The following is a 27642-nucleotide window of genomic DNA, read 5'->3' as shown; positions in this document are numbered from 1 at the left end:
GCTCTAGGTGTTTTGCCGCCCCCCACCCCAGCCCTGGGCTCCCCCCGCACCCCCGTGTTGCCCCAGCCCTGGATTCTCCCCTGCCGCCCCAGCTCTGGCCCCCACCTGCACTCCCCTGCTGCCCCAGCCCTGGGCTCTCCCCGCACCTCCTGCCACCCCAGCTCTGGCCCCCATCCGCATCTCCTGCTGCCCCAGCCCTGGGCTCTTCCCCCCCGCACCCGCACCTTCTGCTGCCCCAGCCCTGGCCCCCACGTGCACCTCCTGCCGCCCCAGCCCTGGGCTCCCCCTGAACCCCCGTGTTGCCCCAGCCCTGGAATCTCCCCTGCCGCCCCAGCTCTGGCCCCCACCTGCACTCCCCTGCTGCCCCAGCCCTGGGCTCTCCCCGCACCTCCTGCCGCCCCAGCTCTGGCCCCCATCCGCATCTCCTGCCGCCCCAGCCCTGGGCTCCCCCCAGCCCTGGACTCTCCCCTGCCGCCCCAGCTCTGGCCCCCACCTGCACTCCCCTGCTGCCCCAGCCCTGGGCTCTCCCCGCACCTCCTGCCGCCCCAGCTCTGGCCCCCATCCGCATCTCCTGCCGCCCCAGTCCTGGGCTCCCCCTGAACCCCCGTGTTGCCCCAGCCCTGGACTCTCCCCTGCCCACACCCCCTGCTGCCCCAGCTCTGGCCCCCACCTGCACTCCCCTGCTGCCCCAGCCCTGGGCTCTCCCCGCACCTCCTGCCGCCCCAGCCCTGGCCCCCACCTGCACCTCCTGCCGCCCTAGCCCTGGGCTCTCCCCCAAAGAAAGAATTGGGTGGACTAAATGGACAGTGCCCCTCTCTATCTGAAGCCTAGCAAGGGAGGTACGTGGATCCCACTAGAATTTAAAATGAAAAGTAAGGGAGGGGAGGCTCTGGACCTGGGCAGCTTTCGATACAGTACCAGGCATGTAGGAGGATTTCCACTTCTGAGCCATGGAAGCAGAAATTGACTTTTCCTTTCCAGATTTAGCTAATATTCAGAAAGGGAATCTAGCACCTGCCTTCCAGATTTGAACACCCTCAAAATTCAGGAGTGCTCAAGCTCAATTTGGGCAGCTGTTACTTCATTTCTCCCAAATCAAATATACTGATCCACTGTAACTTGCTGTAGAAAAAGTAGAATAAATTGAGCAAGAAATGCTTCCCAGTGGTTATTAGGACTGGAATTGCTATTTTCAACAGCCATTGTTTTTTTTGTTTTTTTTTAGTTTTAGTTTTATTTGTTTAAAAGGAAGACAGTGATTGCATTGGCAAATTCCCCATAGAAAGAAAGAGTGGAACAAAAGAATAATAAAGGCACCTCAACTTTTCCTTATTTATGTAGGACAGTCTTATAATATGCATCCAGATATCCTTCAATCACACAAGCTGAAAATTGTTCCACTTTACTGCAGTTCTGTAACCATATGGGAACCAATCCTGTCTGTGTTCTGTGCACATGCAAAATTCCTGCTGAATGACCCGCCCTGGGACCGAGTTGCCAGTGACCCAGGGCTGGGACGGCAGGAGGGTGCAGTTGGGGGGTGGGGGGCGGAGAGAGAGAGAGAGAGAAAGACCAGGGTTGGGAGGGGGCGGGGGGGGGGGGGGGCAGCCAAATTTTTTTTTGCTTGGGGCAGCAAAAAACCTAGAGCCGGCCCTGCTGAGAACTAACCGGCTCATCAGAGAGCAACCCAGACGGTGGGAAAGGCTCCACAAGGAGACCCCGCACACACCCTGCTCGGCCAGGGGAGTGGGGCAGTGTGCTTCCATCACCAGTGAAACGAGTTTGCTGGGCTCAGCCGAGCGCCACCAGACAGCTCCCTGACCCACTCCCTTGGCTGGGAGACGCGGACACGCTGTCGGCGTGGGTCACCCTGGAGCCGACAGGACAGACACGCCCTGGCCCAGCTGGGGCCCATCCATCACCGTGTGAGTACACAGGCCCGACAGCCCCTTGGCTGCAGGGAACGTGTCCTCCAGGTGCAGAGACCAAACCCGGCCGCCAGGAACGAGGGGGGGTGGGAGCAGTGCCTGCGCCCGCACAGGAGGAAGGGAAGGGGAAAGGACCCAGAGAGCGAGAGGGGCCGCAGCCAACAGCCCCTGAGATAAAACCCTGAGCACAGGGTCCTTCTGCAGTGCCACTGTCAGCCCTGAGGGAGGGAGCTGAGATGCCCCAGCTGCAGGCTACGGTCTCAGGCGGCGAGCAAGGACCTTTCACCCTGCAAATCTGCAGCCCGAGCAATCAACACACGGAGGGTGTGGGCCAGCCCACCAAAGACGCAGGCACCTCCTGGGAATGCCAAGCCATGGCAGAGCAATGAGAGTCCACTGGGCTCCCCCCTCCCCTGTAACCATAGGAACACCGAATCCCAGTACCGGCTCCCAGTCCCTTACCGTCTGTGAAGGGCTCCCACTGGTAGAGGCGGCCCATGAACTCCTGGGTGTTGAAGGCAGCGCACTGCACGGCTCGGGCGTCGGGCTGGTCGGCTGGGCACGGCTGGAAGGGAAAGGAGGCTGAGATGCAGCTGAATATGGCGCTAGGAGATGCCAAGCAGGTCTCCACACTGCTTCCCATCGTGGGGGCATGTGTTGCTATATCAGTGCCCATCACCAGCGTGAGATACAAATACCCTGGGATCTGAAATGCAGCTGCCTCTGGGGTGGGGCATGGCAGGTCTTTACCTGCCACACAGCAATGCTGCACAGAGATCACTTGTGCACTGCTGAAATGCGGTGGGGGTGGGAGGGCAGCACCTGGTTAAGAGCCATGTAGCAACGCTGTAACAGAGGTTGCTTACCCAGTGCCAAAATGCAGCCACCTCTGGGGTGGGCCATGGCAGCTGTTCATCAGGAATTGCTCATGCGATGCTCATCATCCTTTCTTTCTCCTCCCCGGCATCCGTCCTCCCCTCTTCTCCTACCCCATTCCTTCCACTCTCTGCCCATCCCCTTTCCCCCTTACTGCTTAGCCACCCCCCACCCCACAATCTTTCAATGGAAGGGATCAATCCCTTGAGTCAGCAAAGCCCTCGAGGCCCCAGCTGGGGGGAAAGATGCTATGGGCTGTGAATGCACTTTCTTTTCAGAAAGGGGGAGCCATCTCACTGGGAGCTTGCCTTCCTCGGGCACCTTCCCTGTGAAGATCTCCAGGTGTTTGGAAAATGTTCCTGGAATTGCACTTGGTGAGGCAGGAGAGGGCTGTCCCGTTATACGGGGGGAAACTGAGGCAAAGAGAAGGGACACGACTAGCCCGGGGCCACAGAGAGAACCAGTGAAACAGAACCCCGGACTCCTGCCGCCCAGTCACCTGCTCTAACCATCCAACCACACTCCCTGCTCAGCCCCCTTCCCTGCTCTAACCACTGGAACGCGCTCCCCTCACAGAGCAAACCCAGACGTCCTGGCTCCCTCCCCTTAACTGCATGACCTCAAGTCACCAGACAATGGGGCCCCTAAATAACTTCTTCCCAACAGCCCCTGTAACTCTCCCAGCATGCTCTGGGCCCCTCCAGCCCTGCATGGCTATTTACAGGAGCGAGTTCCCGCCAGCCAATGGGGGAGGTTTGGCCGGCATTGTATAAACGAGCGGGACGGGTGATTTATAAGCCCTGCACTCTCGGAGCACGGCGGCGGGGCTCGCCTGGAACCGGCTGGGCCTGACATTTGTGTATTTTTTCACTGTTTATTAAACCAAAGAAAAAAGGACAAATTGGCAGGAAAAACCCCATTAGCAACCAAATCGCTTGTCGTCTGCCTTTCCAGCTCAGACGCTCTCAGCCCCGCCAGCGGCCACTTCCCTAGATGGACTCGAATCCTTTTACTGCTAAATGGACGCAGGCCCCACAAGATAGTTTGGTCCTGCTGGCTAAAGTGGAGGAGGACGGAATCAGGACTCCTGGGTTCTTTTCCCGATGGGCTGGGTGATCTTGGGCAAGTCACTTCCCCTCTCGCCTGTAAGATGGGGTGGCTAATACTGTAATAAAGTGGGTGGGGGGCTGTACCCAGCACTGCCCTCTCCTGGAGGAAAGCAGAGCTGATCGCCTGTGTGTCTTATGCCCTATACTGCTAGTGGAGAATGGAGAGTCTCCTGTTGGGGGTTTGAAGTATGGGGCTCTAAGTTCTAGTCCCACCAGGGGGAGGCATCCTGCGCTCCTGTAGGGAAAGCAGAGGCCCTTACCTCCTGCCTGCAGGCTTTGAACTGCTTGCTCTCCCCCTCGCAGTGGAAGGTCTCTGTGCCGGGGTGGTAGAGATTCCACTGAGGCACCTCGGGGCCTGGGTGCAGGCCCAGCCTGGGCCTTTGCCCCCTGGCCTGGAACTGGACGGGGTTGCCGCGGTGGAGCAGCCAGATGTCCGGTTCTGCCAGCCGGTGAGGCGAGGGCTGTTCCACGAAGAGGCTCTGGGAGGCCCGGGTGCCGTAGCTGCCCGGGCGGTACTCGTTCTGTCTCTGAGCACGGGGCCGGGCCAACTGGTGGGGATGGGAGCGTGGGGGGGGGTCGGCAGGGCCTGCTCCCTCTGGCTGGGCCAGGTGGGTGGCCTCAGGCCCGGGCTTTGGTGCTCCTGTGGCCCGATGGTGGGAGTGGGATTGGGGGTGGCCGAGTTCTGGCGCCTCCTTGTGGCCAACCCCTGCCCCGTGTCCCTTGGGCGCCAGCTGCGCCTCCACGGTGGAGCTGTGGTTCTTCAGCACCTCGTGCGTGAGGCGCAGCTCCCCCCGTGGCCGAGGGGCGCGGCCGCTGCTCGGGGCCCTCTCTCCCGTGGGCGTCCCAGGGCGGGAAGGCTGCTGGATGCCCCTTGTGCCGTCCCCGGGCCCGTCTCCTCCTCCTCGCTTGGCGGGCGCCTGCGCACCCGCCCTCGGGCGCGACTCCTGCGAACCCGTCTCCTCCACAGCCGTTGGCTCTCCCCCGCCGGGCCCTACGGTGGCTGCCGGAGCCCAGCCAACAAACAGGGACGGCTGCTCCGTGGGAGAGGGGCCCAGCTGGGGAGTGCCCTCTGCGGTGCGATGCCGGGCCCCTTGCAGCTCTGGGGGCGCTGCTGCTGGCTCCCGATTCTCTCCAGGACTCGCCTCGTCCTCCGAGGGGCCTGTGTGGGACTTGGCTGTGGCCTCGGCCTTCAGTGGCCCAGCGCTGCCCTGCTCGGCCGTGTGGGGCTGGCGGTGTGGAGCGGGCCCATCTCCCTCACTTCTGGGCCTCGCCCTATGCCCTGCCAGCTCTGAGCTGTTCTCTGCCAGCGCTCCAGCCTGGAGCTGGGGCTGCGCGGAGTCCTCCGCCGGCACGGCCTTCCTCTGCTTGTGGTGCGGATGGTGCTCGCCCTTGGCCGGCGGCTCCTTCTCCCGGCTGGGGGCTTCCTTGGCCTTGCGCTTGGGAGTCTTGGTGGGCGGTGGTGGCTGGTCGCTCGGGGGCCCTGGGTGTCTCTTGAACCGTGGCGTGCCCCCCTCCGCCACCTCCTTGTGCAGCGGCAGCGCGAAGGGCACCTTCCCGTAGCCATATTTCCCCGGTTTGATCGACTCTCGAATTCGAGACCTGCAACGAGGGGGGGACGTGTTGTTACAGGCCCTGCGTAAACAGAGGAAAGGGGGAGCCAGGGACCTGAGTGCGCCTACTGGGTGGCTTCAGAATGGCACGCCTTGTGTCATGAGCCCTGTACTGCACACAGCTCAAGGGGATTCTCCCATAGTTTAGCGGGGTGGGGCTAGGCTTCTGGACTGGGAGGATCTGCGCTCTCTCCCTGCTGTTGCCATGGGGCATTCCAGGTGCCGTGGGGTATTCCAGGTGACGCACAACACTGCTTCCTAGCTAGTATGCGCCGAGAGAGCAGGCTTGGCCCTGCACAGAGCCCCCGGGAGGAAGGAGGGTGCAGTGGTTAGAGCTAAGGCCTGGGACTAAGCCGATCCAGGTTCAGTTCCTACTTCTGCCTCTAACTCCCTATGTGACCTTGGGCCAGTCCCTTAGTCCATCTGTGCCTCAGTTTCCCCATCTGCCCAATGGAGCTAACAGCCCTGCCTCGTGGAGGGGCTGGGAGGCGAAGTGCATTCGAGGTGCCCCAACAGCCTGGTGATGAGGCCCAGGCAGCGCGTGAGGATCAGCTGACTCCTTTTCAGTTTCTGAGTGGATTTAGCCCTGGGGGCCGTTGCCGGATGGGCGGCCCTGAGTGGACAAGGACAGTGACGGGGCCCGCACCCCACCGTGCAGACACGGGTGGTTTGGTCTCCATGCTCAGATCCAAGGTATTTTGGCGCCTATGGAAGTTAAGATCCGAGCTTGCCAGCTGGGAGGGGGGCTTCAGAGCAGAGACCAGGGCAGTAGGAACAGTGCCGGGATCCCCGCACACCAGTCACTGACTGGAGGACAAATGGCACCTACCCAACGCCCCGAGCCAGCCGGTTCCCTCTCCCCCGCCCAGGTCGCGAGCCCAGGCTGTGCTGCCGGGGACCCTGGCTCTCACCTCCTGGCGGCGCGGGACTCCTGCGTCGGGGACGCCGCCCACTTGGACCCGAGGGCAGTGTGTCGGGAGCTGCCGGCTGCGCCGCCCGCCTCGTGGCTGCCCCGCCGCTCGGGTTTGAAGAGCGGGAGTGAGTCCTGGGCGGGCAGCCGCGCCGGGGCCGAGCTGCGGCGTCTGAAGGGCCTTTCCGGGCTGGAGGTGGCGGGAGCGTCCGGGTGGCGCAGCCGACGCGAAGAGTGGGCCAGGCCGCGGCTGGAGGCGCCTGCTTTGCCGGACGGGTCCTCTTCCCGCCTTGGGGCTCTGGGGGCGAGGACTGGGTCCCTCCCGCGGCTGGAGTGCGTGGAGGAGGCATCCCGCAGCGGGGACAAAGGCAGCTGGTCGGAGGGGAAGGACTCGTGGCGGATGTACCTGTTCGGGGGCCCGTAGCGGGCAGGAGGGGGGGCTGCCCGGGTGTGGCTGGGGCCGCTGTGGAGGGGGAGGGCAGAGTCGCTGTGGAGGGGGAAGGCAGGCCCCGGTGGGGAGAGAGGCGCCCCCGATTCCCCGTCAGTATGAAGGGGGTAGGATGACCGGGGCGGGTAAGGATTGGCCCGTTCCTGTGGGTACAGGGGCTGGGCGTATGTGTGTGGGCCATGAGGGCCCCCCCAGGGGGCTCGCTGATAGGGGGGCAGGCAGGTGCGGACCCTTTCCAAGACCCCCACCCCACAGGGCTGGGAGCAGGATGACCACGGGCCCCAGCTGCTCCAGGCACCCGCCACTTGGTTTCCAGCTCCGTCCTCCTCGGGCACCTGCCGGGACGTCCGCTGAGGGACCTGCAAGGGCACAAGGAGACGGCCTGGTCACTGGGGGGCTCCCTCAGGAGGGGCCTGTCCCCAGCTCCAGGCCGAGGTGATGCTGCCGCACCAGCTTGGGTCTCACATCCTCCAGTTGGCCATGGCCCTTAACAGCAGGGGACATCCACTCCACTGGCGTGGGCTCAGCCCCCCACCTCCACCCCGTGAGCATCTGACCAGGGGCCTCACCCCCTCGACACAGCTTAACGCCTGACCCAGCAGCCAGGGCTCAGGGGTGGCATTGGGTGCCCAAGGGGCAGCTTTGGCCCAGGTCTCTGGGGCTGGGACAGACGGAAAGATCTGGGCAGGTAGAGCCTCCTGGATCCGGCAGCAGGAGGGTTGGTACCTGGGAAGAGACCGGAGCAGGGGGAAGAGAAGCCGAAAGACGGGGCTGAAGGGAAGCGGGCTGGGTTGAGGGGCACAGACCTGCCCAGGCAGCATTTCCTTTTGTGTCCCTGCTGCTTAACGCAGGGCCCTTCCCCGTACCCCCCACCTCAGCTGGCTCTGTCTGGCCTGGCCTCTCCCGGGTGCCTCAGACAGAGGGACGATCCCACGCCAGGCGGGGTGGGCCCAGCTGTGGGGAGCAGGCTGGGGAGTTTATCGCTGCCCAGGTGTTCTCTCCTCCTCGCTACAACATCCCAAAGGCCCCTGGCCTGGAGGGCTCATCGTTAGCCAAAAAAGGAAATTAAGAAAACGAACGTGCTCACCGATTGCCAAAATATTTGGCCTGGTTCAGGAGTGCCTTGGAGACAGATAGTGCTTGGCTGGATTTTAACGAGGGCACAGGTACCGTGGGGCGGGCTGTTAAACCCACTCGGTGCAAAGCAGAGCACTGCCGCTGCCCCCCTCAAACGTTCCTCCCGCACCCCACAGTTTGGGGACCTCTGCTCTAGTGGCTTGGATCAAGCCAGCCAGGCTGGCTGCAGCCCCCTAGCTTCACTGGGGGGCTATATATTTTTTTTATAGCTCATTCATCGAAAGGATGGAAGGAGATTCCTCTAAGGCTCAGCATCTCCAGGGGAAGCATCAGTGACCCCTGGCGCTGGGTAGAGCGCTTTTCGTCAGGAGATCTCAAAGCACAGTGCAAAGCAGGTCAGGATCTTATCACCGTTTGACAGATGGGGAAACTGAGGCAGAGGAAGGGGAGGTCAGGGGTAGAACCTGGGTCTCCTGAGTCCTACTCTACTACTCGGCAACACTGGTCCTAGGCTGAGAACTAGCAACTCATTCCATGCAGGCCAACAGCAAACAGCTCCAGATGGGCGTAATGACTGTCCCCCTGTAATGCCCCAGGCTGCATTCAAACCAGTAACCTAGAGCCCCCGCCACACAACCTCCTCCCACGAGCCCTTCCAGGCCCCCGTGTCCGCATCAGAAATTTCCCACGTTTTTCTTTTCATTTCCAGGGACGCTGGAAAGCGCCAGCACCCAGGCCGGGAGTTCCACACCGGGGACCCGGCCGCCCTGCGCCCGGCACTTTCATCTGCCCCCTCCCGGGCCGGAGAAGCAGTGGAGGTGGGCGGAGGGAAAGAGATTTCAAAAGGTTTGGGGCCCCCTCTCCTTCCTCCCCAAGAACAACGGCACCTCAAGGAATGACACAGCCAGGCTGAGAGCTGAGGGCCAAGTCTGCTGCTGGCGTCGATCTGGAGCGAAGCCGGTTTACGCCCGCTGGGGCTCTGGCCCACGTTGCCTCAGAGCCTTTCCAGCACTCGGAAGCGTAGCTGCCAATACAGCCCCGCTGCCCCTTCACACAAGGACACTGGGCAGCTGCTTACAGCGCTCCAGTCCCAGCTCTGTCACTGACCTGCTGGGTGACTGTGGCTGGCTGTCGTGCCTTAGTTTCCCCTTTGGCTGTGAGCAAGAGGGCAGGGCCCTGTCTCGCACTCTGCAGTGCCCAGTCGGGGCCTTTCGGTGCTACCGTAATCCTGTGGCCTAGTAGGCAGAGGTTCTAGGCCAAGCACTGCTTGCGGGGTGACCTGGGGCAAGTCACGGCCCCGGGCCGTGCCTCGGTTTCCCCCGCTGTAAAAAGTGGGGAATCATCCCGGCCCCTTTTGCAAAGCGCTTTGAGATCTGCTGGTGAGACGAGCTAGGGCTCGTTTTATCGGATTATTAATCAGCTCTTCTCTGGGTTGCTTCTGCATGCGAGGACTTGGCTGACTTCGGGGCTTGGGAACAAGATAGGGAGCCTTTCGCCTCCAGGGCGCTCACCCTATCTTGTGTGAAGGAGATGGCTGCATCGGGGTGCTTACAGGCAGGATGACAGCCAGCTGTTGAGTGATGCCCAGAGCCCCTGCTCCACTGTCCCCAAGCCTCGGCCGCACACCCCTAGCAGCAGGGCCCGCCGCTCCAAATCCCAAACTCCCCCAGCCGAGGGCCTGATCCTCCGACTGCTGGCGCCTCGTGCGGCCGTGTGTGGCGCTTACTGACTGCACAACGCGCAGGGCAAAGGGCGAACGTCAGCTCACGACTTGGCTTTTGCTTGGGGGCCTCTGGTTCCTAAGGACGCTGGCACAGGAAGGGCTGGGGGGGACGGGGACTGCTCGGCGGAGCCAGGGAAAGCTCCGTTTTGCAACACACGGCCGGATTACCAACGCTGCCCCGGATAAACACACACAGAACCACCCCACCCCGCAGAGCGCTCGGCTTCCCCCTCAGCCCAGACTGCTGCTGATTTCCACGGGCTGTAAACTCCTAACGCGGACAAGATGCTGCTCCTGCCCCCGCCAGCGCTTGCTGCAACATACCAAGGCCGCGGGGAGGACACTCCGCGCTGGCTCGGCTCTTTGGGAATTTCCTCGATGACGGTGGTTCGGAAGCTCCCCTCCCCCCCAGCATCCCGCTTTTCATGGACTTTGCCCGTGATGTGACGCTGTGTTTTCACACACGTCGCCCCTGCCCCGGCCTCTCCCCCAGCCCACAGGCAGCCCTGACATGCAGGCTGCCCGCAGAGCCCCCCAGGGGGAGAATCTGGTGAAAGGAAGAGGCCTTTTGCCCGGAGAACCTGCCCATCTCGCTCACTTGGTGCGCTCCTGTCCCTGTTCGGTGCCCATGGCGTATGCAAATCCCAGGGCAGAATCTGGCGCGAAGTTTAAGCCTCTTTCTCCCACTTGTTTCTGTACCTTCCTCTGCTACTGGTTAACCCAGGGCCTGATCTTTACTTGTTCCTCCAGGGATGGGATTGGGGGGAGGGGAGGGGGGAGGGGGAGGGACTCAGACCCTTAGACTATACTCCCCTTCCAGCATCAGGAATGGAACCCAGGTGTCCGGACTCCCAACACCCCTCCTACTCTGACCACTAGACCCCATCTCCCCCAACTCCCAGCTGAGAATAGAACCCAGGAGTCCTGACCCCGGAGGCCCCCCCCACCCCCCAGCTGCTCTGGCAACACTGTGACTTTCCACTACACTTGTGATCCCTGCACACAGGGCCTTGCCTGGCCCTCGGTGTAATTTAGAGCAGCCCTGAGGTTGCGCTAACTCATGCTCTGCTTCTCACAGCCTCATATGGGCCAGGGGAAGCAGAGACTAGCCAGAGCACAATGTGCTCGAGCAACGTCCCAGATCCACCCCCTATGCGGGGGGCTGGGAGCAGGGCGAGCGCCGGATGCTTACGCCAGGGGAGGCCCCGGGATGAGAGCTTTCTCAGGGGAATGTTTCCTGCCTGAATAGGATAAAGAAGCCTCAGCGTCATTGAAAACCAGGCCCCAGGAGGTTATCCCTGCCCCACCAATCCAACTTGCTCCTGCTTTGCCTGATTTTTAGCCACCTCTGGGGCAGAACATGGCAGCTGTTTAACAGCCCACAGCAACACCCCAGGCAACGTAGTGCTGGAGTACAACATACCCAGCCCCAAGGGAGGTTTATGGAGGGAGAACACCATCTACCTCCAGTTGGGACTGGCCAGTACAACACCCCAGAAAGCACCAGGAGATTGTGAGTGACCAGGTGCAGCCAGCACGCTTGGCGTCACCCCCACAGAAGGGAGAGCGCCCCCTAGGGGGCACCTCCCCAGTGCTTTCCAGGAGAAAGGTCTCGAGGTCACCAACCCTGCCTAGCGTACCAGCCCGGCTCCGGGGGAGGGGGCCGGGGTCTATCCCCGTTAGCCCTGCGGGGCCAGCCCGGCCCCGGGGGAGGGAGCCGGGGTCTATCCCCGTTAGCCCTGCGGGGCCAGCCCGGCTCCGGGGGAGGGGGCAGGGGTCTATCCCCGTTAGCCCTGCGGGGCCAGCCCGGCTCTGGGGGAGGGGGCCGGGGTCTATCCCCGTTAGCCCTGCGGGGCCAGCCCGGCTCTGGGGGAGGGGGCCAGGGTCTATCCCCGTTAGCCCTGCGGGGCCAGCCCGGCTCTGGGGGAGGGGGCCGGGGTCTACCCCCATTAGCCCAGCAGCAGACCCCAAGAGGGAGGCCCCAGCCAGATTCCCTGATGCTCTTTATCTGGTGATGAGGCCTGTGACTCCAGGAGGTGGCGATGCACACTGGGGCTGGCGAGATCACTCGTGGAGGGGCTCTGTGCGTCCCAAGCCGCCCCCCCCCATCCCGCCCCCCTGCCCAGCTGTAAGGTCCTTGGTCTGGTGACTCACCTTCCTGTTGCCTTGGCAGATCTGGGCCGTCAGCAGGGCCACAGCCAGGGCCAGTCCAGGCACGCAAAGCCTGGAGAGAAAACCAGAGACGCTGCCATTAGCAAGAGGAGGTGCCCACCCTGCTGCTCCAATGCCCTGCTCCCTTCGGTCTCCGTTAACCCCTCGCTCTCCTGGGCAGCCCCCCTTTATCCCAACACCTCCCAGCTGCTAATGTTCAGTGGCTGTTCCACACACAAATCCAGGAGGAGGAGAGGTGCCCAGATCTGCTCTTCACGGTAACACAGGGGTGTCTACCTGCTCCCTCCCAGCCCCCCCCCCGGGCTGGCCAGCCTCCTCCATGCATCTCTGCTATTGGCCCGGGTAATCTGTTGTACAGATTTTACCCAAACCAATCGCAGCGATGCTTTCTTGCCTTGTGGCTAGGAGCCCCTGTTCCTCCACCAGCGCCAACGCCCCAGCGCTCAACAGCAACCCTACAATAACAAAGCCGTGGCTGCTCCGCCAGCATTCCCAAGCAACCCCCACAGCTGCAGCGCTCAACAGCAACCCTACAATAACAAAGCAGTGGCTGCTCCACCAGCATTCCCAAGCAACCCCCACAGCTGCAGCACTCAACCGCAACCCTACAATAACAAAGCAGACTAGAGGATCACAACGGTCCCTATTGGCCTTGGAGTTTGGGAAACTATAAAAGCAAAGCATCCTGCCCCAGCAACCCTACCATAATAAACCTGCGCATGCTGCCCCAGTACTCACCCGCTACCCTCCAACAACAAGCCTGTATAGGCAGCCCCAACGCCCAGGAGCAACCGGAAAACAACAAACCGGTATGCCCACAAGCAACCCTACGATAACAAACCCATCGAGGGCTCCAGCGTTCGAAGCGGCACTCGGAAAAGCACCTCCAACTCAGTAACAGTTTGGGGACAATTTTGTGTCGCTGACAGCCTGGGCTGGATTTGAACCCGGAGCCTCGAGCCACCTCCCATTCCCAAGCCGCCTGGGGGGGAGGCGGGGTTCGAACCGGCATCTGCGTAGCAAGCAGCTCCCTACCCCAATCCCACCACACTCCTTGACCAGCACTAGAGACGAACCAGCACCCTGGAGATGAAAAGGTCCCGTAATCCCAATTCCCGGGGGCATCACTGCTGAATAATTCAAAGCGGGGGGAAGGCAAAGTTTGCTTTCCTAATGACCACGTCCAAAGTCACCCTGGAGCATACAGACCTACGAATAATCTGGAGGGGGGCCCAAACCAAGACCAGCAAAGGCCTCCCCTTGCCCAGGCACCCCGGAACTATCTGAACTGGTGCTCCCATTTGAACCAGTGACCTAGTTATACTCCATTGCTTCCTCCTGAGTCATCCACTCTCCTCCTGGACGATGAGTTCACATAAATTGGCCAAGCATCTTCTCTCTCTCTCTCGCTTTTTTTCTCTCCTCCAAACAGCAAAATAGCAACTCGTCATCTTTCTGACCCGCTCGTCCCTGCTCAAAGCCCCCCCCCCCCCTTCCGGGAAGAGCCCCCTCGCTCCTTTCAGCACAAAAACGCGAAGCAGAACTGCTCGTGAACCCTGAGTCAGCCGGGGGCGGCTGCAGTGTTAACATAACAGAGCGAGGGCCAGTCTGGACAGCACATCTTCGCCCGGGGGTTGCGGGAGGGGGCCACAGCTCCAGTGCAGTGAGGGGGGAGCTGCCCCAGTGCCTGTCTCTGGCTGGCTGGACGTTACAAAGCCAACCGCTCCTCCCAAGAGAGCGGGAGTGCACCGTGCCCTCATGGCTAGCGCGCCAGAAGACCTGCCTTCTATTCCCAGCTCTACTGCCACATGACCTTGGGCAAGTCACAGCCCTGCTCCGTGACTCAGTTTCCCCCCTCTTTAAAATGGGACTAAGGTTATCACTCTCCTTTGCAAAGCACTTGGAGATCTCTGGACATAAAATACAGGCGAGGCATCATCACGGTGACTAGACGAAAGACCAGGTGAGGGGAAGCTAGACGAGAACACAGGCAATAGAACGGTAAATCAGTGCCCGTTCTTCCAAGACCCCTGCTCCTTGACAGCACCCTCAGCCCGTGTCTCGGCCCCATGGACAGCAGGATGAGTGGTACATCCGCCCCACAGCGGCAAGGCTCCGGCACCGCAGCTGTAGCACCGTAGTCTAGACTATCCCACCAGCGAGGGAAGAGGTTTTCTCCCACCTCTTTGAGAGGCTGGAGCTGGGTCAATGGAGGAATCCTTCCGTCGACCCAGCGGTGTCTGCCCCGGGGGCTAGGCCGGGGTCCGTGGAGAGGCCATCCCCAGCGAAATCCTGGGAGAAGCAGCGTCAGGGAGGCGGCGATCAGTCACCTACCAGGGCGGCGATGGGAGATCTAGGGCCAGGGCCCCTCCCATCCTATTATTTGCTCTTTGGGGTCTGGAATTCCTGACCCTTTTATGGACTCGCCAGAGGATCCACCAGCCCTGCCAGGAACAGAGGGGGGATCCGGCGCCCGGGGTGACTCGAGCGGGGCGGTCGTAGCACGCAGGCTGGGTTTAAGGGGCGGCGGGCAAAGGATCGTGCGGTTTCACACCCAGGTGGCACAAATGGCACCGGGGAGGCAACAAACACGTCGAGGGGATGTCAAGAGCGGCCAGCTGCGCGGGTGACTGGAGAGTAAACCCGGGCTGGGCCAGGCCAGGTCACGCGTCAGGGGCCGTCACCGAGCTCTCGGCCAGCGTCTGGAGGAATGCTGACGAGGGCTTGTGACTCCTGCTGCAGCCAAGGGAGGGCTGGACACAGCCCCAGCGCCCTGCCCATGGTGTCTGGCCCGGAGCTGCCTCTGCCTGGGAAATGCGGGGCGAGACCCCTGATCCTCCGCACACCCCGACCACGGGAGCCGGCCGAGGCTCCAGGGGTTAACCAGCTGGAGAGGGTACATCTTCCACAGCATTCCTTCAGCCAGCAGCCTGGGAAAGCCAGCCCAGCCGAGCCCTGCTCCGCCAGGCCAACAGGCCAAGGGCACGGGATATTTTCAGACTGGAGGAACATGGCCAGTGGCCACAGGCAGCACTGGGGGAAAAGTCGCCATCCAAAGGAGACCGGAAAAACTCTGCCCAAAGGGAATCCAACCCCCCCATCCAAGGTCTCTGATGGCGGACGAAACCAGCGCAGACATTCCAGGAGGAGTTGCTCATCCGCCCACCGAGCCGAGTTCAAGGCTCCGTCTTTCCCCCGGCGAGAGCTGGCGGCAGCGCGGTGGCCCTGAAGGCAGCCCAGGGAGCTGAGGCGGTTGCGTTGTTCGGGGAAGCATCCGCAGCGAGAGCCCAGCAAATGTGGGATCCAGAGCTCAGGGTGCTGGGTTAAAATCAGTCTGATCAAGGAGTGATTCCGATGCCAATTAAATGGATTCAGGGCAACGTTTTCAAAAGCACCTAAGGGTACGTCTACACTGCAAAGGAAAACCTCAGAGCCCAAGTCAAGTAACTCAGGCTCGTGGGGCTCACACTGCATGGCTAAAAACACCAGTGTAGACGCTCCTGCCTGGGCTCCGAGATCATCCCCTCTCACTGGGCTTCAGAGCCCGGGTTCCAGCCCAAACGGGAGTGTCTACACTGCTATTTTTAGCCCTGCTCAAGTCAGTTGATCCAGGCTCTGAGATTCAGTGCCACAGGTTTTTCTTTGCAGTGTAGATGTAACCTCACTGATTTAGGAGTTTAAATACCAATGTAAAAATAGGCTCCTAAATCACTTAGGCACTCTTGACATTTTAGCTCTAAAACTCATATTAAAATATCCTGCGATTCTAATTACAGTTCAGATTAAGATTCAGATCAAATTTATTAAAACACTGATTCAAATTATTAAGTTCAAATGAAGATGAAGGGCTGGCCCTGCAAACACGAGATGTATTCGAACTAAGACTAAGAACCAAGTTCTGATTCCAGTAACGATTCATTTTAAATGTATTCCAATTAAGATGCAGGATTCAAATGCGATTCATTCAGATTCAAATGAAGATGTGTGTTTTTGATTACCAGATCCTAGCTTCTAAAGCCAGACGGGACCACTGGGATCCTTCGTCTGCCCTCCCATACAACACAAGCCAGAGAATTGCCCTGAATTAAATCCGGTTTGAACTCGAGCATGGATTTTAGAACAACATCCAATTTTAAAATTGCCAGGGCTGGCGAATGCACCTCCACCCTTGGGGAATGTATTCATGTTCAGATTAAAAGTTTGGATTCGGAGTAGATTCAGATTCTAATTCTGATTCCGATTAAAGTTTTAAATTCAGAGCCTCAGATTGACTTCCTGGGGCTCTCATCCCAACCGAACCGTCCCCTCTATCCCCCTTAGATCTCATTCAGCTTCGTGCAATGGTCTCTGGCAGTGAATTGGTGGCAAAGCCCAGATCCCAGCCGGAAGCCGGGTGCAAGCCAAGAGGGCTGAAGGTTGCTGGTCTTTCCAAGCGCCGTCGACACAGATGAACTCTCTCGCGCTCTGTGTTTATTATTGTTTCCCCCGGCTTGGACGGGGAGCTGCAGGCGTGTCGAGCCGTGGTCTGAAAGGTCGGCTTGTTCGAGAGAGCTCCGAGGAGCCGCTCCACCGCCTCGGCAGGGTTGGAATTAAGTAGCCACGGCCCTTGGCCCTGACCTCCCCTGGAGAGGGCACCTTCTTCAGCGTCTCATCTGCTCCCAGCCTGAGAAGCACCCTGGGCCCACCCTGGTTCGAGCCTCAATGTGGAGCCGAGAGCTCTGCCTCTCAGAGCCCGAACCGCAAACCGTTCACTTGTCCCAAATGGCTGATGATGTCGGATCGCGACCTGCCTCCCTTCATGACGCACTGACTCCTGGTCCCATAGCAGGACTCCTACTAGAAAGTGAATGCCAGAACATTTCCCGTGTACCTCCACTCCGCGCTCAGGCACCAGCCCTTCCGCTGCTGCTCACATGACCCTGCAATCCAGCTGCTCCTGGGTTAAACAGCTCAGGATGGTAGCACAGGGTCTAAGCAGAACTCATCCGATTAGCTAGAAGAATCTGGTCTCTGAGAAAGAGGAAACACTGTTGCAACTTGTGTTCTGCAGCTGTCTAATTAAATGCACGCTGGACGCAGAAGCCTGCAGCCTGGATGCTGAGGGGAAAAAGAGGAGGCCTGATTCTCTTCTCTATTACACTAGTTTAAATCCATATTGGGCCAGATCCATAGCTGGTGTAAACTGGTGCAGCTCCACTGATGTCTATGAAGCTGCAGCCAATATATATCAGCTGAGAATCTGATCTACTGACAATGGTGTCACTCTGGATTTACCCCAGTTTAAGTGTGATCAGAGACGGACGTCGGCTCGCAGAAACTCCCTGGGTCTCATTCTCCGCTGCCCGGCAGCCTGTGCTGTCTTTTACACCCGTGCAGATTCAGATTCAGCAGAGATCTACTGAGGATCTGGCCCCAGTTCTGCTAGCCATCCTGGCTAGAGCTGGGCACTCCAGGCTGTCCGGGGAAGTTTCACGACATTTACCAGTAACGTGAAGGGAGCTAGCGGAGAAGGAATGTGGGCAAGGAAGGCCACATCCCAAGCTAGGAGGCCAGCGGACACTATCTGGGTTGCCATCTGAGAGCCAGGAGACATTGTGGAGCCGACCAGCCCAGCTTGGGGCAGCATCAGGCCATACAGGAGCAGGCGCTGAGCATGGAGCTCGCCAGCGAACAGGTCCCCGCATGCAGTGTGGTGCTCAATCTCGGCCTGACACGGAGCGTGGGATGCTGGGCGTCGTAGCTCCCCGTGGGCGCAGTCTCTTGGCTCTAGCTTAATCCGCGGCCCCTCCATGGGCCCCTCTGCTCCGAGCAATGCCGGAGGCATGGCTACCCATTTCATCTCGCAGGGACGTGCGTTGGGCTGGGCACCAGGGGCTCGGGGCAGGGAAGCTCCCACATCCCTGATGCAGAAGTGAGCTGAATTCGCTTCACCCCCGCGCTGGTCGCTGATGGTCCCTTTTCGGTGCATTTTGTGTCCTTGTCACGGCAACAATGCGAATACATTGGTGCGGGCCGGTCTCCTTTCACGTCCCCATCCCGTTCTAGAACTGATGCCACCACAGGTCACCAGCAAAATCAAACCTAGGAGCTGCAGCACAGTCTTACGCTACAGCAGCAACTCCACTAGCTAGCAACAGTAGCGGGCTTTTATCCTTTAGCTGCACCAGCCCCCAGAGGGCGAGACGGGGGCACGTACCCAGTCTTTTAGGCTGCCCCTACATAATAGGACACTATCCCCAAAACTGTTTGCCAAGCCACCGCCTTGGCCTCACTTCCAATTCCCTCATAAAACTCACTCCCCCTGCAAACCTTATGAGAAGTGAGATTTAAAGGGGAGCCACCACCGTCTGTCCATGCCCTAGAGCCAATCCAGAGCCCCAGGGACCGACTGATCTGCCGTGATTTCAATGGGCTTTGGATCAGGCGCTTTCTAAGTGGCCGTATGAGCCTATTAATCGTCCCTTGATCTTTACCTTCTTCCCTTCACCCTGGTTTTTGGTCTGTTAATGGCCCTCACGTTACGCTCCGCGGGGCCAGGACCGAGCCTCACTTCCCAGAGGCATTTAGCACCCGGCCGGCTTGTGTGTCCAATCAATGTTCTAAAATTCCCTGTGAACAGCTGGGACCCCTGCCTTGCAAACCCAGCCGGCTGCGAGCATCCTTCTGCCCTTGGGGTGGGGGAACAACCTCAACAGTGGGCGGACCCACGTTTGTCATGTCTCACACCCTCGGTCTGGCTGGCTCAGCTGACAAGTAAAAGGACGGGCTTTCTACCCATCAGCCCCACACCTTCCCCCAGGCTCGTAAAAACCACGCCACGCTCTGTGTGGTTTACGCGTCATCCCGCACGTAACTGAGGGGCTGAGCCAGAACTGAATCCACCTGATCCTGAAGCTGGGCTGGGCTAATGGGAATAGACAGACGCCCGCTGAGATGGCTCCGGGGGGCTAGCAGGGTAAGTACTCATCCGTGTCACTAAAGGAGCTCTGATTCTACACGTGCACACACACACGCGTGTACACACCCACACACACACATCCCCACGTGTGCACACACTCGCACGCCGATGTCTGGATAAGAAGGGGCCATCAGTTGTCACTTTTCTGACCCCGGCCGCCTGGTAACACCCAGTAAGCAGGAGCTGGGCGAGGGAGAAGAGAGGAGTTGCCCCGGCAGATCAGACTGTCGGCTCGTCACGTCTGGCATCCCTGCCTCCGGCAATGGCCGAGAACTGATGCTCCAGACAAAGGAAATAAAAAACATTCCACACTGCACCTGGCTGACTGTGCGGCGTGGAACATGAGGAGGTGAGGAAGGAGGGAATTCCCTCCTGACCCCAGCAGGTGGTCACTCGCTGCCCTGAAACCTGAGATCTGCTTAACCATGTTACCTGAGCTCGCATGGCTTCCATGCATGGGCCAGTGAACAGGACACGGGCTGGGAGGCAGAGAGCACAGGAGGAAGGATGGTCCAGTGATTAGGACACTAGCATGGGATTTGGGTCGGCTGGGCTCAACTCCCTTCTCTGACACAGCCTCTCTCTGTGACCTTTGGGTGAGTCCCTTAGCTGCTCTGTGCCGCAGTTTCCCCATCTGTGCAATGGGGATAACAGCACCGCCCTGCCTCCCGGGGGATTGTGAGATACACGCATTGCAGACTGTGAGTTGCTCAGATAGGTTATTCCTGGCGCTGCCCTTGACTCACTGGGTGTGCTTGAGCAAAGCGCTGGCCCTCTAGCTGTAAAGTGAGGGATGAAATGGCTGGAGCCCTATGGACACAGCAAGCCACATAAATAAACTGAGCAGGGGTTGGCGCTACTTCCTGCAGCAGTGAGTTCCACAGATTGACTGAAGTCCCCGTGCTTCGGATTCCAGGTCTTTCTCTTCCCTACCCCACCATATCTAAACCTACAAAGAAGCCCAGGGACTGTCCCTCCTTACCGGCTGATCCAGCCTCCATGCACAGACCCCATCCTGCCTCAGTTCCTTCCTTTGAGGTGGAAGCTCCTTGCTTTACTTCTTCAGATGACCTCCTCTTCCTCTCAGCATCTGGGCTGTCCTGAGAGTCCCAGGACTTTTTAAGGCGTTCTCGCCTCCCTGCATAAAAATAGTAAGAGACAAAAGTCAATTGCTGTATAAGCCCTTTACCTCCACCTTAAATATTGCCCACGCTTCCAGGCAATTCTGGTTTTAAGGGTGGCTCTGTTCTTAAACCTAACACTGAACCCCTTAGGGACATTTTATAATCAAAGAACCAGCTGCATGGGGGAAGCATCGTTGCAAATGTGGGTACACCACGGCTCTCTGCTGGAAAGAACTGGGAACTGCTCGCTGTGTGTCTTAGATGCCACACTGCAGTGAGGATTCTTCATTAGCTCAAGTGGCAGAGGCCTATGCTTTCAGAGAAGGAGGATGGGATTGATAACCCTGAGGCTACTGTGAGGTTCCCAGTCATCTCAGGGGCAGCATTGCCAGCCCCCAAGCATTCAAACGCCAGGAGACAGGCCTTCAAAAAATCATGAGATTGAAAAAAAATAATGAAGTCCGGGATCTTGTTATTTCCTTTCTGGGTTTAGAGCCTTTTGGGGGGGTGACATGTTCCAGCTTTTCTCTCCAACCGTGAGGGTTAGGAAAGGTCTTTTCTTATTGAAATAAAAGCTGAGAGCTCATCATCACCTGACTCCAGGAGCTGGGGCTTTAAGGAAAACGACAAATCTCGCGAGACTCCCAATAAAATCCCAAGAACTGGTGCCTTGCCAGTGGCGGCTGCGATTATCAGAGGGAACGCGTCTATCCATTGTCACGCCTCTTAGCACAGCGGGTGTCGCTCAGTGAGGGAGGGTTTCAATGGGACGGGTGCTTACAAAGCGTGGGATTTTCACAGGAACCTATGGGAATTGGCCGCCCAAATCCCACTGAAGTGAGAGTTAGGCACCGGACTCCCTTAATCTCCTTTGGAATTCCACACCTAAAATGCCATCGGTGAGTTCAGTGACCCATGCCCCGGGGAAGGAGAGGGTGCGAACGGGCATCACCAGGCTAGATCCCAGACCGTGAGATCTCTGAGACGGCAGAGCGGCTCTCCTGAGGAGCCCTGAACAGCAGCTGGGAAATATCGAGCACAAGCATCGCTCCAGTGCGGGGCCCCCCGGCAGACTGGATGGGACGGGCTCATCCCATCTCAAAAGTGGGCTTTATTGAGACACCTCCAGAGGATCCAAGCCCGGGCTGGGGAGGACGGGTCTCCTGGGGATGGGACCGGCTTCTGACATACTCCGGCTCAAGAGCAGCTGCTCGTGGATCGGTTGCCTCTTGTCGACGTCCCACAAGGTCGTCAGAAACGGGGGCCAGGGGCTAAGATCTCGTGTGCAGTCTCCACGGGCCAGTTCAACCCTCGAGGGGGGGGGCAATTAGCGCCAACTACAGCCACCCTCACCAGCGCTCGGCTCCCACCCGACCAGTCTGAGAATGAGACTGTCGCTCCTGCTGGCTACTGCTGCTCCGGGCTGGTGTCCAATGGGTAACCTAGGGGGGTGGGCGCTGCAGCCCCTTCTCAACCCACTGAGCCATCCAGCCCCCTGCCCCAGAGCCGGGGCCCGTCAGGGACCGTGTTATACAAAGGGGAGGTCCAAGGCAACCAAGAACCAAAGTCGGGGCTGCTGCTCTCCCAGATGGTCCCGTCCAGGGAGGGCAACACACAAGCTCGGCTCTCCCACCAGCCCTCCCCCCCCAGCCTTTGAAATAAGGACTTTCTATTAGATCGAAATTCAGCACAACCCTGAGACTTTGCCCCCTGGTTCTACCCAGAGCAATCGCCAGGAGGATCCACCCGCCCTGCGCCAGGATCCTGGGGGAAAGCCTGGCCCCTCCAGGCAGGATGCTGTCAGCCCGGGCTGGGGGCTTCTTTCTTGGCGCTTGCCTCTGCGTTTTGTGGAAGGAATCTGGGTGGCTGGCAACGCGCTGCAGCCAGTGGGACAAAGTCGGTCACCGCACAGCGGGAGCCAGCAGCCCAGAGCAAGCCGAGATGTACACAGGCACAGACACACACACACACACAGACCCACTTCTGCTCCCGTGCACAGCGACGCGGACCCAATCCAGAGACACACCGCCTTGTACGCCCTGTGCCCCGTGTCACCATTTCCCCCAGTGCAGAGTGGGGGGCTGTGACACTCCCCAGGCGGAACGGCAGCTGGCACGCCCCCGGAGTTCCCTGCCCCTGCAGGGCCGAGGTCCCGTCCCCAGGCTGTGGGGGAGGACGGCTGCACGCTGTTCAACTATCCCGATAAAGAATTCCCTCTGCAAAGACCAAACTGTTCCTTCCTCCGCTTGGGGCCATTGCTCCTTACCCAGGCTAATTCCATCCTTCCTTGAAATGGCTCCCTTGGAGGTATTTATAAGCTTTGATCACTTCCCCTGAGACTCCAGCGCTCTCAGGACTAGGAGTTTAACCCCTTCCATCCCTCCTGTTACGTTTCACCGCCCAGTCTTGAAATCGTCTTCCCGCACCTTGGGCTGAGGTGCTCCAGATGGGCTGGCACTGGGACTACCCCGCCCTTACATGTGACCCCTCTCTGCACCCATCCGTCTCCGAGGCAGTCCCTGGAGCACTTCCCGATAAGCTCTGCTCTGTTCACACGGTAGCATCACTGAAGCCAATAGGGTCCCTATGGATTTCGTCCTGGGTCGGGGAAATCAGAATCGGTCCCCACAATGCATTCGCTACCAACCCCCTAGGTCTCGGGTGTATTGCATCCAGGGCGCTGTCCCTCTGCGCCTGTCCTCTGGCTGAGCGGTTGTGCATTCATCAGCACTGGATGCAGACTTGGGGCCCGATCCTGATCTCAGCGGCGCTGGTGTAACGCCGCTGTCATCCACGGGACTTGGGCGCAGGAGGGTGGGGTCAGGCCCTGGACTGCAGGTGAACGTACTCCTCCCTCTAGTGAGTGTTGAGAGAGACAAGGTGGGGAAGGTAATATCCTTTATTGCAGTGGTTCTCAACCAGGGGTGCGGGGCCCCCTGGGGGGCCGGGAGTAGGTTTCAAGGGGGCTGCCAAGCAGGGCCAGCATTCGACTCGCTGGGGCCCAGGGCAGAAAGCTGAAGGCCCACTGTCTGGGGCTGAAGCCCGGGGCCCTGAGCCCTGCGACCCAGGCCTGAAACTGAAGCCTGAGCAACTTAGCTTTGTGGGGGCCCCTGTGGCGTGGGGCACTGGGCAGTTGCCCTGCTTCCTACCTCCTAACGCTGGCCCTGGCATTTAAGCACAGTTGTTGTGGCAGAGATGGGCAGTGGAGTTTTTAATAGTATCTTGGGGGGGCCTCAGAGAGAAAAAAGTTGAGAACCTAGGCTTTCTTGAACCAACATCTGCTGGTGAGAGAGAGAGGCGTTCAGGTTGAAGAAGACGAAAGTTTTGTCTCTTTCACCAGCAGAAGCTGGATCCAAACGAAGAGATCACCTCACCCACCTCGTCTCGCTCAGATCCTGGGACTGGCACTGCAGACATCCGCCGGTTGTGGTCGGATGGTGGCACCTAGACACCCATCGCGCTGAGCACTGCGTGAACAGAGCAAGAGACAGTGCCTGCCCCGACAAGGACCAGACCAGGCAGGCTCTTAGCTTGCATCTCAATTGCTGCCACCTTCTCCTCTCTGGCCCGGACAGATGCCGTCTGGCCTCGCTCAGAGACATTCACGAGGCTGTTGCAAAGATGGTTTTCCTGGCCCGTCGCTTGGCCCCTCTCTGCATCCCTCCACTGGCTCCCTCTTCTCCATCGCATCAAACGTCGGCTACTTGCCTTCACTTTCAGGGCCCGGCCCGGCTCCTCCCTCCCTAGCATCTCTCCTGCGCCATCGAGATGTCGACCCATGATCCCAGCTTCTGTCGCCCATGTGATGCGTGGGCAAATGAGCACCTTTGTGCTTCCCCCCCGCTGCTCCTCACCCCGATGGGGGAAGCTCCCTGTCAACAACCACAAAATGACCTCCTTCTAAACCCCTTCAAAACACTCCTTAGCCCGGGTGGGGCAGAGACTGGCTTTTTGTCCTGCGTGTGGTTCTTTTTCTGTTTTTTGGGGGGGGGGGGTCAGTGCTGGAAGGACTGAAAAAGTGGGGAGGGGGGGACAAGTTTGCTTCGGCCGCCCCTTTGTTATGGTGGAGGCAGGGCCAGGCCAAATCTGAGTGAATGGCGTTGCGACCTGGTGCATGAGGTCACAATGCCACATAAATTTGGCCCAGCCACCCCTATGTGGCCAAGCGAAGAGGTTTTGCTGGGGGGCCACCTGGCTGTGGGGGACCTGCTCCCCTCCTCCATTGTGCCCCTGCTGAGTTCAGGTTCTCAGAAGTAGGAAGACAATGGTCCTTTGGCTTCCCATCTCTGGCACCCAAGGGTGCAAGGGAATTCAGAATCCAGCCCCATTAGACAATTTCTCTTCCTGGGTCTTGTGCTGTTATGTTTAGGTTCCCAAAATGACTAGGGGCGGGGGGTGGGGGGGAGTGCAACTGTTTCCATTACAACCACAAATGTTTTTGTTGCTATTTAAAATAAACCCCATGGTCACATTTCTATTTACATTCAACTCCCTATTTAAAAAGTCATCCATGTAAATCAACGCCCCAATCGTGGGGTTGACACTACACATTGCCGGCTCAGATGCTGCGGTCAGTTACTCTTGGGTAAAATCAGACCAGCTCCCCTGGGCCTCTGGCCGTCTCACTACAAAAACAAGGTGCATTTTTATATTGAGCCGGCCGGGAATTTCACCACAAAACGATTTTTTGCTAAAAAACGTTGATTCACCAAAACCGAACCTGTCGGGAAGGGGCCCGTTTCCACCAATTTCCCGACATGAAAAAACCTTGGGGAAAAGTTTCAAAATCTCCCATTTTGCTGCTCTCGGAACAAAAATTTGCGGTTGGGCGGTTCGAAATTGAACTTAATTTATACTAAAGAAAGGTTAAAAAGGGTCCAAATTGAAATGAAACGTTTCAATCGACTCAAACCGAAAACGTTTTCCGTTTGTGAACATTGCTGAGATTTCGATTTCTCGTCCCGATTTGGGCTGGGAATATTTAAAAAAACTCATGACACAGGGCTGGCGGGCTGGCTCAGTGTACAATGTTAGCAGAGACAAGGCACAGGAGTTTTTACCTGCATGTAGCTAGCCCAGGTAAACTCCAGATGGGGAGTATATTATTGAGCCTGATTAGCTCCATCAAGGTAAAACCATTCCTGCCCTGTCCACTAGGATTTTATACTGAGATCCTATCTTGAGATAAACCACAGCTTCCTGTAGTGAAGACAAAGCCGGATTCTCATTTACAACACTCTAGCAGAGCAAGAGGGCCTTAAAGTAGGCGTGAATTACAGTTACACTTAACCCCTGGCTCTTAATTAGCACTTTCCATTAGTAGATTTCAAAGCGCTTTACAAGGGAGGTGGCGACGATGATCCCCGTTTTACAGATGGGAAAACTGAGGCACAGAGCCATGGTCACCCAGCAGGCCGGTGGCCAAGGCGGAAATCGAACCACATGTCTACCCACTAGGTCACACTGCCTCTTTTTACACTGCTACAGTGGGCCTTAGTGAGAATTAGGCTCTGTTAACTTTAAGGTAGTCATGCTAGATGTGAGATTTTGGCTCTGTCCGCCGTTGGCCAACCAGCCCCTAATCCATGCTCTGGTATTTTTATCTAGTTGGGATGTCTCCAGCTCCTCGTTATGTGGCACTCGCTCAGATGGCCGAGTGGGATCTAAATACGCCGCGCCCGCTGCATTCCCCTTTAGCTTCCCAAATCGGTCGTGACCAAGCGGGCGATTAGAAATAGCACCATCTCTCTGGGGCGTGGGAGCATTCAACAAGCCACGGCCAGGCAGCAGGACAACCGCTCAGCCAAGATGCGTCTCTGCCATGCAAAGAGCCCGTAACGGAGCTAATGCTTCTAATGCCTGGAGCACTGTCAAACAGCCTGGAATAAAGCAGCCTGGAATAAAGCAGGTCAACACGCCACCGCCCCACCCCGAGGGACCCCCAGATCTCAGCACTAAGGTCTAGCAGCATCCATTGCCTCTCTCTGCAGTCACTGTGCCCAGGCTCTTATCCCGCCGATCCACTTCCCACATCACTAGTGAGAGGGAATAGACCTGAAGTGTCCCGAACCCGACCTGATCTGGCCACTAAGCCACACGACCTCCCTGTACGCTGCTTGAGAATCAGGCCTCGCTGACTGATGGTTGTGCCAAGGCTGGCAGGACTAACTCCCTGGCATTGCAAATTATTCATCACTCACCCTGCCAGCTCTCTGATCAGCCCAGCCTCTGCCAGGAACTCCCAAGCCCGGCGCGAGCCATTCCAGAACCCTGGACTTCAAAGGTCCGTGTCTATCACGTCACCTGAGCAGGCGCTGCTGTGGAAGAGGAGCAGGATGTGTTTAGCCTCAGGAAGCATCTCCCCAGCCTGCCTGTAATCCCGACCCGGGTCTTTCCTTCTCAGCCCGGCCTAACCTTGCAAATATCCATAGGATCAGGGTGTGGCGTGGTGAGATCGATCCCTCACTACAGTGTGCATCGCCATCCCCTACTAAACCCAGGGTTGTGAGTTCAATCCTTGAGGGGGCCATTTGGGGCAAAACTCTGTCTGGGGATTGGCCCTGCTTTGACCAGGGGGTTGGACTAGATGACCTCCTGAGGTCCCTTCCAACCTTGATATTCTATGATTCTCTCTGGGGTAGGACTGAGCCACACTGGAGATCAGGCCTACACCTGTCCTTTGGAGATACAGAGCTCTCCAACACCGTCAATCCAGCAGCCATCACCATCAAGAGGGTGACGATCCCTCGTCAAGGTTTCAGAGGAAATTATGCAAAGGGCGGAAAGAAGCCGGGAGACTTCACGCAGCGGGTTTTCCTCTGTGAGGAAAGCGATTAGCGCTAATCACTTTGGAACCAGATCTCTGGGCTTGAAGACATGATAATGTCTGTTCCCAGCTGCCTAATGCCTTAAGGGGCGGGGGGGAGCGGAGGGCAGGGGTGCTTGGCAGGCCTGCCGAGGCCAGTCGGAAAAGTGAAGGTTGTTGGGAATTGGATCAGGTTGTAAGTGATGTTTCACCTGAGATACCATCCAACAGGGTCACCCATAGGCCCTCTGATCTGGCCCTGGATTTAAGGGTAAGGCAGGGAAAGATATCATGCCTGCCTCTCCTCCTATGCCCTGTTTAGCCACTTCTTAGCTCTCAATGCTTAGCGCTTACAGCACTTTTCAGAGATGAACTAATTAACCCTCCCCAAGGCCTCCGGGAGCAAGGACAGCATTATCCTCCCCATCGCACAGAAGGGGAAACTGAGGCATGGAGCGGTGCAGTGACTCACCCAGGGAATCCTTGTCAGAGCTGGGATGAGAACCTCGCTCTTCTCAGACCGTCCAGTGACTCTCCCCCTATCTGAACTGTCCTTCAAGCTACGAGAAACCCCCATAGCTGCGCTTGTCAGCTAGCCGGTCCTGGAATGCCGGCTGTGAAACTTTCACCAGAACTTGTTAAAAATGTGGACATGGTATTAAAAAGGGGCTGTATAGGAATGACAATGGGAGCGTCTGTATTTGCTCCGTCACTCGCCACAAGAATAAACAGGAGTCAAAAGACCAGGACTTAGCAATCTCTGTGTCCAACTGGGCTTTCATCCCTGATGCTATTGAGGTACTTAACATTTTTTTCACTTTTGACTGTAAAACCAGACTGGTCAATTTCACTTCATGTTTTTAGTCTGTTTCACTTTCTGGTTCTCATAGGTCAGGGCAAGT

At 58.3% G+C, this 27642-nt stretch overlaps 1 protein-coding gene across 1 annotated transcript in view; it reads right to left on the bottom strand.

The window, feature by feature from the left end:
- The window catches only part of ADAMTSL4 (ADAMTS like 4), a 41028-nt gene extending 23351 nt beyond the window's left edge, over window positions 1–17677 (bottom strand). The window contains exons 1-5 of the mRNA XM_065420423.1: window positions 17490–17677; window positions 11836–11926; window positions 6435–7240; window positions 4174–5512; window positions 2391–2493 (exon numbers count right to left, since the gene is read on the bottom strand). Of these exons, the coding sequence (XP_065276495.1) occupies window positions 2391–2493; window positions 4174–5512; window positions 6435–7240; window positions 11836–11926; window positions 17490–17677 (2527 nt within the window). The remainder of the gene's footprint in view (window positions 1–2390; window positions 2494–4173; window positions 5513–6434; window positions 7241–11835; window positions 11927–17489) is intronic.
- Window positions 17678–27642: the final 9965 nt, after the last annotated feature.

Source organism: Emys orbicularis, chromosome 20, assembly GCF_028017835.1.
Source record: "Emys orbicularis isolate rEmyOrb1 chromosome 20, rEmyOrb1.hap1, whole genome shotgun sequence".
Lineage (NCBI taxonomy): Eukaryota > Metazoa > Chordata > Testudines > Emydidae > Emys > Emys orbicularis.
The sequence above is the reverse complement of the archived record's forward strand: the minus strand, read 5'-3'. Positions and strand labels throughout refer to the sequence as shown.